The sequence below is a fragment of the Olea europaea genome, unplaced genomic scaffold (genome assembly GCF_002742605.1).
Source record: "Olea europaea var. sylvestris unplaced genomic scaffold, O_europaea_v1 scaffold2350, whole genome shotgun sequence".
Classification (NCBI taxonomy): domain Eukaryota; kingdom Viridiplantae; phylum Streptophyta; class Magnoliopsida; order Lamiales; family Oleaceae; genus Olea; species Olea europaea.
This window is the reverse complement of record NW_019241622.1, coordinates 58,936-77,784: the sequence shown is the minus strand read 5'-3', so window position 1 is coordinate 77,784 and position 18,849 is coordinate 58,936. Positions and strand designations below refer to the sequence as shown.

General features: G+C 34.5%; 2 protein-coding genes across 2 annotated transcripts; both read right to left on the bottom strand.

The window, feature by feature from the left end:
* Window positions 1-305: 305 nt before the first annotated feature.
* Window positions 306-2,372, bottom strand: LOC111381658. Its single transcript, XM_023005459.1, has 2 exons — window positions 2,266-2,372; window positions 306-672 (listed from the first exon to the last, which is right to left on the bottom strand). Exon 2 carries the CDS (start codon window positions 638-640, stop codon window positions 431-433), a length of 210 nt encoding a protein of 69 aa, XP_022861227.1. The 5' UTR covers window positions 641-672; window positions 2,266-2,372; the 3' UTR covers window positions 306-430.
* Window positions 2,373-4,233: 1,861 nt separating this feature from the next.
* LOC111381655 (GPI ethanolamine phosphate transferase 3) lies at window positions 4,234-18,586 on the bottom strand. The gene is made up of 20 exons (XM_023005456.1): window positions 18,070-18,586; window positions 17,904-17,938; window positions 17,618-17,739; window positions 15,894-15,983; window positions 15,622-15,741; window positions 15,377-15,460; window positions 13,640-13,717; window positions 11,775-11,900; window positions 11,604-11,693; window positions 10,945-10,980; window positions 10,803-10,858; window positions 9,524-9,671; window positions 6,471-6,915; window positions 6,281-6,372; window positions 5,556-6,105; window positions 5,324-5,459; window positions 5,114-5,155; window positions 4,826-4,982; window positions 4,664-4,747; window positions 4,234-4,578 (listed from the first exon to the last, which is right to left on the bottom strand). The coding sequence occupies exons 1-20, from the start codon at window positions 18,357-18,359 to the stop codon at window positions 4,480-4,482; spliced, it is 2,880 nt and encodes a 959-aa protein (XP_022861224.1). The 5' UTR covers window positions 18,360-18,586; the 3' UTR covers window positions 4,234-4,479.
* Between the last annotated feature and the right edge of the window lie 263 nt (window positions 18,587-18,849).

Sequence of the window (18,849 nt, the reverse complement as noted above, 5' to 3'; positions counted from 1 at the left end):
TGAAGAATCGTGTGTAACTAAAAAATAGGAAAATGATTTGAATTTATGTATAAAATATTTTATTGCATAAATGTGTAATTGAAAATGAGAGTGCAGAAAAAAGAATTTTGAATCAAAGGAATTCAAATAGGGAGGGTTCTTTTTTGCTTAAAACTTGGAAGATTTCTTGATAGTTCAATTGTTTGTACATTCGAAGCAACAAGTTATCAGTTCAAAGTAAATTAAAAGGATGAAGCCTACCAAACCCTATTCAATTCAAGGTTAAGCTTGTTCTCTTGGCAAACCTATAATGCACCTATTAACAATAGCAAGCGAAATACAACAAAATATGTACGTCCAGAAAAGATTCATTAGCAAAAATGGGCAAAAGTTCGCTCACCCACCCATCATTATTACATAGTTATATATAAATATGCGGAGAGTATGACTATTACGCCTTGCGTTCCAAGCTCGGTTCAGTCTCATTCCTACGTTTATGCTCTTCAAACTTGTCAATAGCTACCTGAAGTTCATCAGTACCACCAACAGCCCTCATAGTGTAGAAATAGACCCCAAAGACAAATGCTGTCAAACCTCCAGCAACCACAACATTCTTGGTCTTGGGTGCAAGCCCAAAATATCCTGAAAAAGGCCCAGCCATCTGACAAGACAACTCAAATCCTTCTGTTATGCCTACAAGAATGCAAATTAGACAAGAATTTGAACCTTGAGAATCAGTGATTAGCAATGAGCTGATCATTGTCAACCAAATAACATTTGTTTATTTTTAAGGACAATATACAACCAGTTGGTTAGAGACAAGCCCAAACAACCTTTAGGAGAAATGTCCAAATACAATTCTTACAAAAATGACAGATGCAACAAGCTAAGGATATATACATATAGCTCGAAAGTGCAAGAGTTTGATCATTCTATGACTCTACATTTCTCAAACTTCGCGCTAAAAAATCCTAGGATGATACTATCTGACAAAATTTCACCTCAAAACCATCTAAAATACTATGTGCACAATCTCATGGCCCTTGGTTAAATAAATTATAAACATAATGATCGGAAATGGTGGAGAATAGTATTTATTTTAATATGCTAAATTTAGAGTTTTAGATCTATTCTTCCTTCCATGGCTTATGCATTAGATTAGAAGACGATGACCAGTTTTATTCAACACAGCCAGATTATTACACCTTGCGCATACAATGAAGAATTTACCACTGGAAGAGTAGACTCAAAAGGAGGTAACTAATTTTCTATTATATACATCCAATTAAGATTATAACACTACATTAAGGAGGGCCAGTCTCATTTACATGAATATCTTCAGGAAATGTTATATTTACATAAAAAAAAATACTCTATAAAATGATGATTATTCTGAATTGTTTATTTTTCGGACAATATACAAACAGTCGGTTAGATTCAATCCCAAACGAGCACTAGGAAGAATGTCCAAGTACAATTCTTACAAATATGACAGATGCAACCAGCTAAAGAAAATTACATAGAGCTCAAAAATAAGAGAGTTTATTATTCTATGGTTGTACATTTCTCAAACTTGGCGCTTACAAGTCCTAGGATGATACTATCTAACAAAGTTTCACCTAAAAACCATCAAAAGTACCATGTGCACAATCTCATGGCCCCTTCTCAGTTTCATAAATTAAAAGCATAATTACATATAGGTCAAAAATGGTGGAGAATAGTATTTGTTCTAATATGCTAAATTAAGGGTTTAAGATCTATTCTTCCCTCCATGGCTTATGCATTAGATTAGATGAAAACGCCAAGTTTTACTAAACACAGCCAGATTATTAAACCTAGTCCATACAACAAAGAATTTACCACTGCAAGAGTAGACTCAAAAGGAGGTAACTAATTTTTTATTATTATCCATCCAATTAAGATAATAACACTACATTAAGGAGGATCAGTTGCAAATTACATGAATATCTTCAGGAAATGTTATATTTACATAAAAAATACTCTAGAACAGGATGGTTATTCTGAATTGAACATGAATCATACGGATATAACGTAATGAAAAAATAACATTATGATTCCTCGCTAAGAAATGTATGTAATTGAATGTTTCATTTCCCATAAGTAAATTTCTATGAGCTTTAGCGTAGAATATTGGTGCAATCAACCAGAAACAAGAAAAACAGTTAAATAATAATAATTAAAAGGCTAATACTTCCTCTAATCGCTAAGAAACATACAAGAAAATCCATTCAAAAGAAGAATATTTAGGTAGATTAGAATTTGAACCTCAAGTGTGATGGAATCGAGTTGAAGCCCTAGATTTGCTTCTCTGGAAGAGTTCGCATTTTGAAATAGGATTAGTACGAGCTTTATAGTAGTCAATTTAGGGTGGGCCGGATTTGTAATGTCAGCTTCTATATTTATTGGATTTTATTTTTTATATCCCGCTCGATAAAGATTAAAATTTAAATTTTGATATAAATCAAAATTAATAATTAATTTTAATCACGTAATTTTAAAGCTTATAAGTTTTAAATAACATAATACTTGACCTTTTATCAAAATATACTAAAAAAAACCCCCCCCCACCCACCCCCCAAAAAACTAAATAGGGACGTTTCAATCACATATTGGGTTAAATTCATCAATAGTCGCCCATTTTTATATTTAGCCCCTGTTTGATTAACATTAAATTAAATTACATTACATTCCATTTTTCTCTCTCCTATTTTCAACCATACAATCTTCTATAAAATAATATTACACGTAAATCGAAAACTTTACCTTCTTTTTCAACCACTCATTTTTCTAAAAAATACTATTCCCCCCATTACCATTTTCAGGTAATGGGGGCCAAACAGGGGCTTAGTATCATCATAGTCATCTAATTTGATTTTATTTCGCCATAGTCATTCAACTTTATACTTAGTGTCATCATGACCACCCAATTTTATGGAACGTTTCATTATAATCACCTACTTCTTTTTACCATTTTCACTAATTTTAAACGGCATAAAACGGTAACTTTGCATTATATTTATAAAATAAATTTTAAAAAATAAAGAATGGCATGAGAAGTAACAGCAATGCTGAGAGTGTAAAGGACAACCTCATGAAAATCTGAAGAACATAAAGATTGAAGGATTTCAAAGTAAAATATTCCATTGTGGAATAGAAATATGGGAATATATAAAGGCATTGGTGGCCTTCGGATGATATTTGATAAACTGATCAAGATCGAATTTAAAAAATTGCAACAAAAGATAGAAATCCCAATGCTCGGCCACCTACCACTCCTCAAATATATAAAGTTAAATGGTCTGACTAACGTAAGATCGATAGGATCGTCATTCTATGGTAAGAGTGATTGCATCTAAACTAGCAGCAATGGTTTTGAAAAAACCTACCACTCAAGTCTCACAATAGAACATATGTTGAACCCAACATAGTGGCAGAAGCAATAACAAACTACACTCTTTTTTCATAATGTCTATGTGATTAATTCTTGAAAAGACGTTGCTTTTATGGACAATTCACTCTTTACCTAAAAAAGGTTGAACCCAAATCTTGAGAGCTCCCACCGTCCCGTCCCTAGAGCTTTGTGGGGGAAGTAAATCGAGGGATGTGTCCCAACGGGCCAAGGAACAAAAGTTGTCTGTACACTACGCCTACAAGAAATCCAATTCCATATCTCAAGAATTAAACCCTCAAACTGCGGCTATCAGCAAGACGTGAGATAACCTCACTCCTATCCTTTGCACCACTAAATTATGCCCCAAGGGGCCAATCCACTCTTTACCTCATATTTCTTGTGGATGATGATTTGTATTCAGATTTCTAATGCTTTCTTGGTGGAATTTATGTTTATGAGGTTCTTGATGATGTTCTCAAGTTTCAAGTTTTCCATCGCTTTCTTGTCTAAACATCGTACACAGTCATTGAGATAATTTTTCATGAATAATACTACATAAACAGTTAAATAATGGTTTACAAACAAATAAGGTATCAAAAAGAGAGGGAGGAATGCCCTTTTTTTCTGTCGAATAAATTTTAACCTAATTATATTTCACCACATCATGTATATGTAAATCAATATTATGTACGTGGAGCACAACCATATTTTCATCATACTCTATTTTGCTTGCTTAGCCATACGTACAAACGGTCAACAATTACCCTGGGCCAAATCTTATACATAATAATTAAGAAGCATTATATACATCATAGAAATTTCAAATGGGTACCAAACAAAAATAGGTTGACAATTCATGATTTCCAATGTGTAATCTAGATTTAAAAAATTTGTCAAAGAAACAAAGTTTTGTCCTCAATGAATTACATTAAACCCATAACTCAACAACTCTCTCTTCTAATCGTTCCGCAACTCTATACCCTCTTTAAGAAAACCAAATATGAAATGTCAAGCAATAACCCGAGTAAGAGACGATGGATGATTACAAATCATGGGACAAACAAAAATCCGGCTTTCGCCATAAGTACTCACACCATGTAGTACAGCGATGATAAACAAATCATGATATCAGTGAGAACAAGTCCTACTACATCAAAAACAAATTTTGGAGCAAATAATCCCCATACCTGCAAGGGAATTTGAAATATTTGTGTCAACAGATTCATTCAAAATTTCAAATGCATGTAAATCTCAGCAAATACGAGTATTTACCATCAAATGCCGCCTTTGTATTGTGACGCATAATATAGTAAATGTGACCGATACAGCTGTAATGAGACCATACATCAAATAAACCTGAAACATAACGGTATCTGTAATTACTGCTCGGAATCCATTGAAATTATAAATGAAATTTTCCAGCAAGAAATTAACCTGACATAGTCGCATGGAAAATAATCGCTTGGTCTGCCTTGGGGGACAACAGCATGCGACAAGAAATGGAAGTCCAAATATAGGAAAAATGTGAGAAAAACCAAATGTATCAATTGTAAGAAGGATGGCTTGGCGAATGAGGTTGAATTCATCAAACCTGAAATACATAAAACAATATGTTCATATGCACTCCAGAAAAAAGGGAACAAGGAATTGGCAAATGTACAATTAAACAAGGCCTTCCAATTCAAACTGGGGAAAAATCATTAATGAAATATATGCGCTCACCCAACAAATGCAGCAGCATATCTAAGGCCATCAAAAGCACACCTGCGTGAAGTTATTGTTAAAGTGAAACCAGCATGACCTCAAAGGTAAAAGGATGGGAAAAAAGATGGAAGAAGAAAACACTTGCAGCCAAGTCTTAATTTGGTAATGAAATGAGATATTCATAACTGGATATCAGAATCAGCATGCAGCAGAGGCAAAGCATCTTACCAGTGACCTGTACCGAAAAACATACACACAGCAAGAAGGCTCCATTGTGTTACAGGAAGTGCATAAAAAAGTGAAGATCCAGAATATTCGTTCTCAGTGTTACGTTCCAATCTCATCAACCTAATTATGCACCAACCTATAAAGAGGAAATTCAAATATAACTGCAAGTTAACTATTAAAGTTGGCTCAACTTAATTATAAATATTGAAAAGTTACAATTGACGGCAAGCACCTCCAATTAACAATGCCAAGACAGCCAAGGGACCTTGTTTTCCAGATATAACTATGATTGTGGAACTCCATGCAGATAACATGGCCAATACTTTGAAAATTGTACTTCCTTCCAAATTCACAGTCGTCTCTCTAACCAAAAGTTGAACTATGGCCAATATCAATACCTGGAAAACTCCAACAGCATAGATGATTCGAGGAATAAGGTTAACCATTATTACACTTGGCACCATAGGGAGGTTCAATAGGTTATCATTGCAGGCCCAATATATGGCTATCAGCATGAAATTAGATAAGCTTCCTACAATAACATACTTCAAGATTCCGTGACCGGAGCAGCAAACAATACTCTTGTAAAGTAGATATGCCACAATCATAAGAGCTAATATCGGCATAAACTGAGTTATTGACATCCAGAACTGAGAGTCCCCATTGATTCCGAGTGTTCTTGAAGGATCCATCTTCAAGAATAAAGAACTGACAGCTTGCTTTAATTGCCCAAGTTCAATACTAATTCTTAGGAAAGGAACCAAAAAAACTAATGCAAGTGCCTGCAGATCCAACATAGAAACAGTCATGAACCACAATCTACTTCCTTCCAGAATTTCCACAAAAATAAAACATGTTAGAAAAAAAACAACAGATCATGTATTTGAAGAAAAATGATATATATTTTGACAGTTTCAATTTCAAAAGTATAACCACGATAACACTTGAGATACCTACTTCAAGTAACATCATCTTCTTCATTATTGCACAACGTAGTTGAAGCATTGCAGTCGTGGCCAAAAGAAAACTAGCCACTCTGCCTTCTTCCACTGCATCTCGAGAATATATCAAACCGGGAAAGAAGTCAGATAAAAGATAATACTAGAGAAATATGACCCTGAAAATACTATATAGGCACAGGACTTACGAATATAACTATTTGAAAGAAAACTGCAAGCACGAATCAAGACTGCAATATAAGCAAAAATCATCCCAAAGGAATTCCCAGAATCGCCACTGGAAGGAGAATGAAGTCCACATAGGTTATCCAACCTCTTGATGCTAGAAGCATGCAGAAAAAGTGAAAACAACATAACACAGAAACCTATTCCCATTAACTTCAGATTAAACTCAGTCCAGTTCGACCGGGCCAGCGAGGCAACACTTGCCAAAAATGCAGAATATGCTTCAATTTGCCTTTTGATAGCAGGTAACAAGGTAGAAGAGCTTTCTTTTTCATGTAGTGCTGAACTCTCTGGAGTGAGTGACCAAAACTCTTGAGCCTGAGCATACAGCTCTGATACATGCAGCAAATCTTTCTCCGAGAAACCAATTAGCGACAAAGATGAATAGACATCAATGTATTTCTTCACCTACATAAGCAAACCCGAGTCTAAAATAGAGGTTGTAGTATAAAACTTAAAATATAGTACCAACTGGACAAGAATGAAGTCTCCAGGTTTTTCTACTGAACCTTATTAATTACTAGAGTCAAACTAAGAATTATATTAATGCAACAACCAATCAAATGATACGAGCTTCAAGAGTGCACATCTATCCTTTTGCTCACAATGAGTGGAAAAATTAATTTTGAGTACTACTTTCTTTTATGAAAATTTAATTTAAATAAATAAATGTAACCCCCATCTAAGAGCTTAAACTTTTAGATAGTATCAACGCAAGTAGAGGTCATCAATTCAAATCTCGCTACCACCTCTTCAGATATTATGCTCATGTTGGGGCTTAGATGAAAAATTAATCTGCATATAAAGGGATATGGTGAAAACTAGATTTTAAATAAATATTTATCCTCTCTAGTAGCTTATGCTTTTAGATATAGTGGTTCCACATTTTTTTGAGGTACAATAACGTCAAATTAATTGTAGTTGGGTATTATCCAAATGCTAGTTAATAACCACTTTCTTCTCGCAATTTATAAAAAAGGCACAACTGGGTATCAAGGTGTTTAGAAGAGGTGTAAGCCGTGAGACAAACCAATAAATAATTCAAACAAAATTAGAAATACATTCTTTATAAATCAAAAACTATCTTATAAAGTCCATAACAAAATATATAAACATTATTAGAAGTCTAACTTGCAAAAAAAGGAAATAGAAATCAATAATAAGTTTTCAAATAAGTAACAAAATTGCAATGTAATCTACTATTAGAAGTAGAAATACCCTAAAAATTTCTCATGTCATCACTACCTAAGAGGTACAAGTACATACACATGACAGTGAATCTCTCACTATTATTTTTCAAGAAAACTAATATTTTGCTTTGATTTTTGCAAGTGGCATCTTTTGAATTGGAAAAGTGAATATTTGTTATATCAAGATAACTTAGGGTTAAACTATAACTTCCAAGTCCCCTTGGGTATTATATTGTTCGCTTTGGACCTAACTGCACAATTTTGTTCTTAGGCTTTCAGCCAAAAGGCCTTGTACCAATTGGCAGTGAGCCTTTAACTTATAAGACCTTTTGAATGAAAGTCCACGAACAAAACCGTGCGAGCTAGGCCCAAAGAGGATAATATTATACCAAGTGACAGTGGACTATGATGTTACATAAACTATATTTTACTACTACTAGAAAAATGCACGTACTACATATATAAAAAATTTGACATGAAATTCATCGATTTTATTACTTAAAGGCTTTGGTAACTATAAGCTTCCTCCCTAATTTTGTTTTCCAAAATATATAAAATGAGGCTTTTCAATACCCTTAATGTGCTGCAGACATGTTCCTCTTTTGTTAGAAGTTAGAACTACAAGGAATATGGTTGATGTCAAACATGTGTCTCGAAAGTGTTTGTTAAAGTGTTAAAAATTTTAAAAAACATAATTGAAAGAGATAAATCACTATTAGAACTTTAAGAGAATATTCGATTCCTGCCATGAAGTTGAGGTACATAATAAAAAATCTACGTATACAAGACATGAGTATTTTTAAGGCACAGGCCACAGTAGTTCGTACATAAGCGTTGACAAATGGTACTAAGGCCTTAGATTCAAGAAATTTAATAAAAGCCTCAAGCAAGACTGGCCTCAGATAGCTTTTCGAAACAATGGTCAGTCCAAACTTTATGCAACCAAACTCTTCCTTTCAAATTTCCACTTCACTAGGTACACCACAATCTTCCATCCCCCTCACGATTTTTGCCTAAGCCACTTAAAATACGGTGGCATAGCATCTTGTAATGCCCTACAAACAGCAGAAATAGTCATCGCTGCCACTACCTAAGGAAGATTGATGACGTATTACCTGTCTTCCACCTCCACCTCTACAAACCCACTTCATCTTCAAATATCAACGCACTAAAGATATCTCTCTACAACAATTAAGCACCAACATACTCGTTGTCACAGTTTATTCCGTATAAACAACACATTCATGATTCAAACAAGGAGAAAGATATTTGTTAACGGAATGCATTGTCCCATTCAGTTCTATAATATAAAAAAATTGAGACACTTTTTGACACAATGGCAAGTGAACATTGAGTTTGATGATTGTACATCATCAATTATGTTTTTTATTGCAATCAAAATAAAGTCTTAAGAATTGTCATTGAATGCATTCAATATATTTCCATTTATTAGCATTAAAAGCAGGTTGACAATCCTTGTAGCTCCAATGCGAATTGAAACTAATCAACAAGTGAAAAATGTCGAAGTTTCAGAGATGGTGAACATATTAGAGACAAACTACGAGGGAACTAAAGTAAGAAACTAAACTTTCCCCAATAGAAACATAACCAATACCAAAATTAGGCTCCATTATTCTTTTGATAAGGAGAAACAAAGGCATGTTTATTCATTACCTTCCGAACTATAAAAAGTAAAATAATTAGCAAACAAGGAAAAAACAAAATATATAAGCCAAGTAGCAATTTTATAGTCCATTTTGCTGATCCTTAATACTAACTTCTACTAAAATTCCAATGTATTTATAGGTTGACTGGCTAAACATTACCTGCCAAGAATTAATACAGAGAACATTGACATAATTCTGCATCCACTCATCCAATTCTGACAGACTTTGACGATCATGGGTAGCCAGCCTTTTCAGGTTCCATGTGCCAGCAGCTAAGGCAAATAGTTCAGAATTAACATGCCCAATGCTGAAAATAGGTCAAACTAGTTAGAGTTTCTTCAACTAAGAAAATTTTTCAGCCAGCCAAATAGTAGGATGCAGCAAATTTCAGCAAGTCATCGATCTGCAGTTTGTTGAACTTCATAACAACCAAAAAGTAAAATGCTGTGCAAAGAATGGAAGATAGAATCACTTATTGATTCACTAACCGAAATGGTAATTACTGTAGCACAATTAACTTAGATATCTAAATTAATCAAATGGCTTGGTTGTGTTTTCTCAGATCAGCTAAGCCAAAATGTATCAAGGTATATAAGTAATATGCATATGCTTCTATCATTGCCTGCAAAGTTCTACATGCAAAAATCTTCCACAGGCTACGAAGACCAATTGGAATTTTATGAAAGAAGAATTTGACATAACTTCAGATCCAATACCGTATGCTGTTTTCTAATGATAGGTATCCTCTTCCTGGAAACTAAACAATTTCAAAGCTTGTTTGGGAATTGTTTTATAATCGATTTAAATTACAGATAGATAAAAAAGAAAGTGGATAAGTGGGTAATACTTGCGAGAATAAAAAGTGATTTGACCACAATTGTTTATAATTTAAACGTGTGCCAAACAAAGGCTTAATTTTTCCCAATCTAAACATCTTCAGGGCATCCTCATTTGATTTTTCAATTTCATAAATGGTGCGTCGACATAACTGTACCCAAAGTAAATCGCTAGTCCCGATACCAGGGTCCTATATATTGCCAATGCTTGTGCCTGACCTCTAGATCCACACTGATTTATCACATGCGAACACAAGTCCAAGTAACCATGCTTAAAGCAATTTAATTTTTTTTCCTTTTTAGGTTCTTTACACATACATTCTGAACCTTTGGAAGCTGAACCTCTTTTTCATTATATCGTAAAACTTGAGTGTAAATTTGTTTTCGTTAGAGAGATTGCTACAAGGAATTGTACACTTCTGGTGTTTCTTGGTCAACAGTGAAGCAAAAACATTCCATCCAGTGGACATATCCTCTGCCTTTTGTATTTTGGAATAAAAGAAGGTTTTTAAGAGATTTCATGTAGCTATCATACGGATACAAGAATATAAAATTTAAATGAAAGATCCAAAACAAACATTATCAAGATTCTTGAACTGCACCTTCCAAAAGGAAATGGGAGGCCAAGCAGCGCAGACACTGTTACCGTGAAATCAAGCTGCAATAATAAGTGTAGAGTGAGTGCACTTCCAGGGAGAATCTAAATTCAAAAAACTATCACCAAAAGTGAACAAATCAACAGACCTGCTGAATGGAGCTAAGGCATATCCTCCTTCCTTGCTGTAAAGAGCAACATAAAGGAAATTCAAGAAGAACACCTTATATAAGAGATTCACACACACTTAATTTCTATTGTCATTAATCTTGCAAGTGTCAACCCTGATAAAATTGCTTGTGTTCAAATTATAGGTCCTGACTTTCACTTTTCTGTTTCTAAAAAAGGTCATTTTCTAATGACAAGAAAAGAATTAGTTTTTGTGAAGGTTTTATAAAAAGGAATCAAAAGTTTGAAGGAAGCAGCTTTAGAGGTCTAGTGCATGTCAGAAAAAGTTTATATTATATTTAAGCTAGTCAAATATACATTTTATTCACATATTTCGTTGGACCCACAACTTACAACTCACTTATTATCCATATATTTTGTAGGACTCAGAGCTAATGAGCACTTAAAAGCATGACCAATCAAGCACTTGGTAAAATACTTCAGTAGTAAAGCAACATCTCTATTAGATTAGGAGCTTTACATTCTTTTCACTGATTTGCAGGTATTTACTTTTTTAATTTTTGGGTATATACCACCATTTTCACCATACCTCCAGAATAGTCCCCACTCCCACCACACGAGCACGAGCATAATTATTGGACAAGTATACACCAGTTCCCACAGAAAGAGTAGGTCATACCATGTCTAATTGACAAGTTGACTTATCAAATGCTGCCAGTGCAGAAGTCGGAGGCTTCTTCAAACTCAATGCAAAAATTGAAGTTTCCACCTATGTAAATAACACGCTTCTATAAAAATTCCTTTGAATAGCTGATAATAAATTTTGAGCAAACTTAATAAGACATTAAACCTCTTCTGCGCTGCCTCCCCCATGATCACCATTGAGGGTTTGCCCGTGATCACCCATCACAAGAAGCATTGTATTTTCATGTAAATCACCTGGACCACTGTGGCTCTCCAGCACTTCAACAACATTCTGAAACAAAACAAGAGCCAGTTCGTTATTGTCAATAGATATGTTACCCAGCAATATAACTAAAAATATGTGTACATATGTATTTATGTGTATATATGTGTGTGTGCATGTGTGTGGATAAGTTAAGAATACATTATAAATTTCTATCTAATAATATTTTAAGAAAAGGTATCCCATTGACTTCATAACTGTAAAAATCCACAACAATGCTAAAAAAAACTTAGCACATCCCATGGCTCAAAAACTCTCAGCTTTGTCCTTCAAAAATTCCTAATGTTTCTATTTACCAAATTACTCAAAAGATGGCAAAATTTAATGTATCCCACATCCACACCCCCCATCTTGCCCTTGCAAAGATGAATGGGGCTTCCAAGGAGTAATCCACTATCCAGCTTGGGAAGACCAAACTAAAATAGCTTCCACAAGTCTACATCATAGCAAACTCGCAGCATCTCAATACATCACAAACTAGAAAGGGAGGGAGAGAAAGGAACACATCTTTCATACCAATTCACATGTATCAGTTTTCTATAAAAGAACAGCTATAGAAATACCTTAACTCTATAAAGAGCACAAGTTTTCCTAAAGAACTTGAATGGGTCGAAAATTAGGTATTTAACATTTTGTCGGATAAACAAGAGCATGGAAGAATGGCTTGCAAGAAAAACAAGAATCCAGCATCCACAACATTTCTCAATTGAGGAAGTCTCAAATAAATGAACCCAAAGACGGTAAATAAAGAGAACAATGATGACTGAACCGAAAGTTACATTTATTGGTCCATTTTTACCAAGTGAACCAACAAAAGTTATTAGGGCATTTTAAAGCAAAGAGAGATTATAAAACCTAGGAAATGAAGAAGCGAGGGAACCAGAAACCGTCTGACCTGTTAGCATATATATTGTACTGTATATGTGTATATTTTTTTTTTCTTTTTTTTTTTTTATAAGTTAGGGTAGTTTTTTCTATATTATTAGGTTTATTTCCCTGCATTTGTAATTGAATTGTCCAGAACTTTAACGATGAAGAGAAACAGCAGCAACGTAGACATGCTGCCATAATGCTCCAATTTTTTTACTGTTCAATATTGATTGGATTTATGTTAAATTAACACTACCTTCCTCTCAGACACTGCACCATTCATGAAGTTAATAAATGAAAGAAAATCATTGGGTTGTGAACTTCCAGGGGTTTCTAAGGGAACCTCTCACAGTTCATTTGTAATCTCAATCATTATGGCCCAACAAATACTTCCTCCTGACCACCCTACACCTAGATAAGATTGTTCCAGGGGAAATCTCGTAAGTCATTTTCCTATAGTTCATGTTCCCAATATTTCTAGATCCTAAACCATCTCTACTTTTATTTCATGTTATTGAACCCCAAACTACCAATCACCTCACTTCTTAAAGCCACCACCATTTTTTATTTTTTTTTAAATGGAAACAGTACTTTGCCATCTGGCATCCTAAATAGTGACACGAACACCACATAAAATCTCAAACTACCAATCACCTCCTGAAAAAATCCCCCATATTTTTTTCTCAACATGGCAACAACACTATCTGGCATCCTAAACGGAAGCATACATGCCGAGTAGAATGTGCTGCACAAGTATCACAAAAAGGCAAGTGAAATAACAGAAAATGAGCTACATGTAGTTTTTTCTTTTCTTTTCTTTTCTTTTTTACCTTTTTTTAGTTGCTGCAAAAAATATATGTGAAGACCAAGAGGCTTACCTTCAGAATTCCATTATACTGTTCCAATTTTTCTATCATTGGTGAAGAATCAACGCCAAATATATGCCCAGCATGATCCTGTAGCACATAAAATATGTAAATGTCAAAAAGACTTTCAGTTACAACGTTAGATAAACACATGCTTTGATTTATATTTTCATATAAAGACCCTTAGTTGAACTACAGAATAGAAATATTCACACAAGCATGGCTGTCGATAGGGAGCTGGAAAATATTTCTATGCCTCACAAGCTTATTGTTTATTAGGCCTTGTCACATACACAAGCATTTCACCAAGAATGGGAAGAAAACCCCCTACATCTTCTACAACTAGTGGCAACTCAATATCACAAGAAAAAGATATCAATATGGTTTTCCCCTTGAATACTCCGTGGTGGGAAAGTGGTTGCCCAACATATTTCCAATCAGAAAATGAGTCACATCTATAGACTCCAGATACACACTTTTGCCAACCAGAAGAAATATATCATTTATTTATTTATTTTTAATTTTTGTGGAGCTTCAAAATTTGCGACAATAACTAGACTTCATGAGAAATTCCAGATGATTATACAATTGATAGTCCAATTTAAAAAAACTGGACAAGCACTTTATGGTCTCTTGTTTGGTCTCTACATGTGGCATAGTAAAATGTGAATTCTTGTGTAAGTATCAGGTCAGCAATCCCCTTCAATATCAAAATATTGAAACTCAGTCATAGTGCAGTGGTAGAAACCATACTGTATGATATCTCGCCCACATATCTGAAACTTGAGAGTCCATCATGCTTTATTGCCAGTGATAAACTTCCTGGATGAAAGGCTAGCTATTAGGAATATGTGAAAGGAACATACTTTAGAATTTGTGGCAGGAACTAGACATCATCGCAACTTCAAGGCGATGATCCCCAGGATGCACCAGATTTTCAGAAATTAGCAGTAAAAAATCATTTTGTATGATATCACATCTGGTGAAAATAAAGCATAACAAAATCTGAGTTCTCGTGTGAGTTCCAGATGATGCAATCCCTTTCAATATTCATAACTGTCAGTCCTCGAAAATATTTCACTTACAAACCAAAGAATGCAGGAAAGCTGGAAGTGATTAGAAAGTTTTCCTTTGAGGCATAGACTGGTGTAAGGATGGTACTAGGGGATACCTAGCCAAATATGTGAAACTTGAGACTCCACCAAGTTCAGTTACAGGTGATACAATTCCGTTGAATTTAAAATGATTAATGTCTGCATCCAATCCAAGCCACCGACATTTTATTAGACTACAATTTCATTTTCAGCTTAGCACAAGTGTGCATGGACGTTCAACGACGCTTCAACTAGTAGAAAACAAGCCATGTAACTACTTAGTTTCATATATTCTGTGTATTGAACTTATCACCACCCCGCTGCTACACCTGTACAGATACTATTCACTCTACCGTAGCACCTTATCAGGAAAAGTTTTGTTGTATATTCTATTCTAAATGGTTAAGATTATACTCTTAACTGAAGGATGCAATCTGATTTTCCTGTCAGTTTCAGAGTCTACAGCCAAAAAGGTTGCAGCCATGACACAATTCACTTTCATAAAACTCATATCTCCTTTCTTTTATGGTTGAATGTTGTCAAATTTCTTGGTTAGACATTCATCTCTTCTCCAATATCTGGAAATAAATCCATTGGCTTCTAATATATGAAACCAATATAAGGAATCAAGGAAAGAAGAGAGCAGAAGGCATACCACACCAAGAAAGTGAGCTATGAGCACATCCCAATCTTCTTTGTACAGGGTTGGAAGCACGTTCTTGACGCACCCATCATCCACCTGACAAAAAATGACATAAAGATCTTAAGTGAACAAACTCTCAGGAGAGAAGCTCTTGTTCAGAGATTTGAATAGAAGATTAGATAAAAACACATTGTTTTTCATGAGTTTGATAAATCTTGAGTCCAAAATAGAAAACATAGATGGAAATAAATGCCTACCGTATGAAGATCTTTTACGTTAAAGGATGGGAACGGGTAAGATTTATTGAAATGATGTGGAAATAACTGCACCCATGTATCATCACCCATCATCACTACTCGTTTTCCATTTGCAACCAACTACATATAAGATGAAGAGTTAGATGCATGTGAAAAGAATGAAGTGAAGACAGCAAAACATGAAAAATTTCGTAAACAAAATTAACTGTTAAATATGAAAATGAAGTATATGCATTTTGTGCCAAAACCAAAGATTAAATACAGAACCAGACCTGATGCATCAAGTTATCTTCAACAATTGCTGGTGCACCAAAGCTGTTTCCTACGTCAATAAAAGTGGGAAGTCCACCAGTTGTCAAGCCCTGAAAAATGTAATATGGCACCAGATATATATTTAAGAAAAATGTACCATGCCTCTTTCACTCATCAATATGTCAAAGGTTGTATAACCAGTCTACCTCTACAAATAGTATCTTTTTACTAATGACATCCCCGATGGACTTACAATGAGACTAGAAAGCAATTTTATTTCCCCATTAGCGAGTAGCAATGAGGTGACCTACAAGTTGTAGTATCAAATTGTCAAGGCCTTTATTATTATGTAATGCATGCCACTGTGCAGGAATTACTTCTGTATGTGAAAAAAGCTTGCTGGAAAAACAGAAACAGTTTTTGTCTCATGGAAACACATTGCTTTGTGTGGGACAAATAGGAGAGAAATAAACGTGAATTTCCGGCTGTGGAGTGGAATTTTCTGGATCATGTAAATAGGATTAAAGAGAGCTTTGGTTTAAAGGCTGTTTTTGCACTATCTTTAGTACAATAAAACTCTATTGCATCGATAAAAATTGCAGCATCCAATACATAAATAAATCTTAGTTCACAAGTCATCCAAGTTTTTCGTGTCAATTCACTAGTGGTATACACTAAATTTTCCTGCCCCTTTCAGTGAATTCAAGTGTTCAAGAATGAATTTTGGCTCACAATCACATTGCTGTATCTCAACATAAAATGAATGGCTTCAATATATAATATGACTTCTATGTAGCAAATAAGGCTGTGTTTGCACTAGACGGTAAAGGAAGATCTCACTGACACAATCAAGAAATTAGATGTGAACCAGAATATGTATTTTTTCTTTTCTTTGCGAACCGGTAGGGTGGCAGTTTTTGTATAGTAAATTATAATCCTAACAAATTAAAAAATTCATAGAGAGGCATAAATCCAAGAGAGAACGGAGTATTTTCATTAGCTCAAGAATGAAAAGACAAGTATTACTAAATTCCTCCACCACAATAGCAGTAGAATAAGTGATTGACGGTGGAACTAAAAATTAGGAGAGAGGTTGCAGAAAAACAAACAAAAAAGTCAATGCATGTTCAGGCCAGTAATACTAAGAAATATGAAGAAAATGATGAATGTTACCAAATGAAATTATCTTTTCAAAATAAGAATAGAAAATAAAGTTAAGGTTTTATTGTAATACGAGTCCAAATCCTATGAAGATATGAGGCCTGCAAAAAGTATAAAATAAAAATTTGAATGGAGATTCACATTATGTCTCCTCCCTACCCACCACCCACTGTATTGAGAAAAATGGTTGTCAATTTCAACCCATTTGGGTTTGACGTCGACTGAGTTGAGTTGTTTTTTTATGAATTGGGGTCAATTTGAATCAATTAGCGTCGTTTTTTCCTAGTTTGAAATGAAGGCCATTTATCGCAAGTATATTTAAAATATTTAAATAAAAACACAGCCTTTTAAATAAAAAATTAAACGTTTAGCAAATCAATTTGCACATTGTAGAAGGTCATTTTAAAAATTCCTCAAACATTCAACATCCAGTAAATGTACAGAAACTATACTAAGACATTGGTATTCGATGAAACCTTGTGTAGACTGATTGAACAAATTGACCTTCTGTTAACCAACTCTAGAACGTCCCACATGGCCGCAAATAACATATCAAAAATGAATAAATAAAACATATGATTACCTTTAGACGTTGTAAACTGGTGGTGGGTGGATCCGCTATAGCTTTGAAAATTCTAGCAGATGATGGGCGCTGACTGGCAAGTTCGTGCATTACTTGTAGCTTATCCATCCATGGTTTCTTCTCTGGAAATTATAATCAATAAAATGGAAACAAATGGTAGATGGTTGGACAAAGCTACTCGAATATAGAACATTCAATAACCAATAATTATGTGTTGAAAAGCATATCAAGGGACATGGTGAAAATGCAAAAGCAAACTGATTGAAAATGAAGTCAAAGTCGTTGCCTGGGTAGAAGGTGCTCGGAGCAACGAAATCAAACCTGTAGTAACAATTTGTCAAAGGTGGTAAGGATGGATTAGTGAAAGAAAATTGATTTTAAGTGATTGGTCAGGCTAGAATCATTTTGCAATCCCAATAAAATGAAAATCCAGATAGCAACATGAACAATACCTGATAGCATCAAAAACAATTATAACGAGCCGATCGACTGAAGGTTTCGTCCAGCAACCCGGTGCTCCACTGGAGTTGTTAACATTGTGATCATAAGGAGGAGAGCAAGGAGAGTCGAAAACATCAGAGCATTGACTATATTGGGAAAGTTCGGTCCGAGTGAGAAGGAAACCTCGGGTAAACAATAAAATGGCCAGGATGTGAAGCACCATCATACCCAGGAAGACCGTGAAAGCCCAAGACCGTCCACCCCAATTATCACTCCTCCAAAAACCCCAAATTTCTACCATTGTTGACAGATTTGAAGGCAGAGTACCAACTCCACCGAAAATCTACCCAAATAAAAAAGTTTGAAACTCGCTCAGAACAGGATTTTAAACAGCACGGGAAAACTACTTCGTCGTTAAATGCTATACTGGGAAAATGGGTTCTATCATACCACCATTCATTGGGGCGGCTTTTTGGAGAGAGAATGTTGATTTCGAAAACTGATTTTTGACTGGGGATGGTTTTCGGATGACAATGCGAATATTGTAATTTGATCGCGGTGTTAAGTAGGAATTAAAATTTGGCCCTTGCTCCCAATTTCACATTAAAATGAAAAATATAATCGTTATCCATCAAATTAAATTATCAAATTTAAATTTCTACCCATAACGATTATATTTTTCATTCTCATTCTTTCAAAAATAAAAAACAAACAGGGTTATTTAATAGATTGTAATGAAAGTTTTTGAAATGTATAATTAAAAGCTTATGAAATTCACGAAAAATATAAGT

What these genes read in the sequence shown, in the direction of transcription:
- LOC111381658 (XM_023005459.1), bottom strand. Translation starts at nt 640, where the DNA reads ATGGCTGGGCCTTTTTCAGGATATTTTGGGCTTGCACCCAAGACCAAG.
- LOC111381655 (XM_023005456.1), bottom strand. Translation starts at nt 18,359, where the DNA reads ATGGTAGAAATTTGGGGTTTTTGGAGGAGTGATAATTGGGGTGGACGG. An exon ending in TCCGAGCACCTTCTACCCAG is followed by an intron (nt 17,740 to 17,903) that starts GCAACGACTTTG and finishes TATAATTTCCAG; the next exon opens with AGAAGAAACCATGGATGGAT. An exon ending in GCCTTAGCTCCATTCAGCAG is followed by an intron (nt 10,859 to 10,944) that starts GTCTGTTGATTT and finishes TTATTATTGCAG; the next exon opens with CTTGATTTCACGGTAACAGT.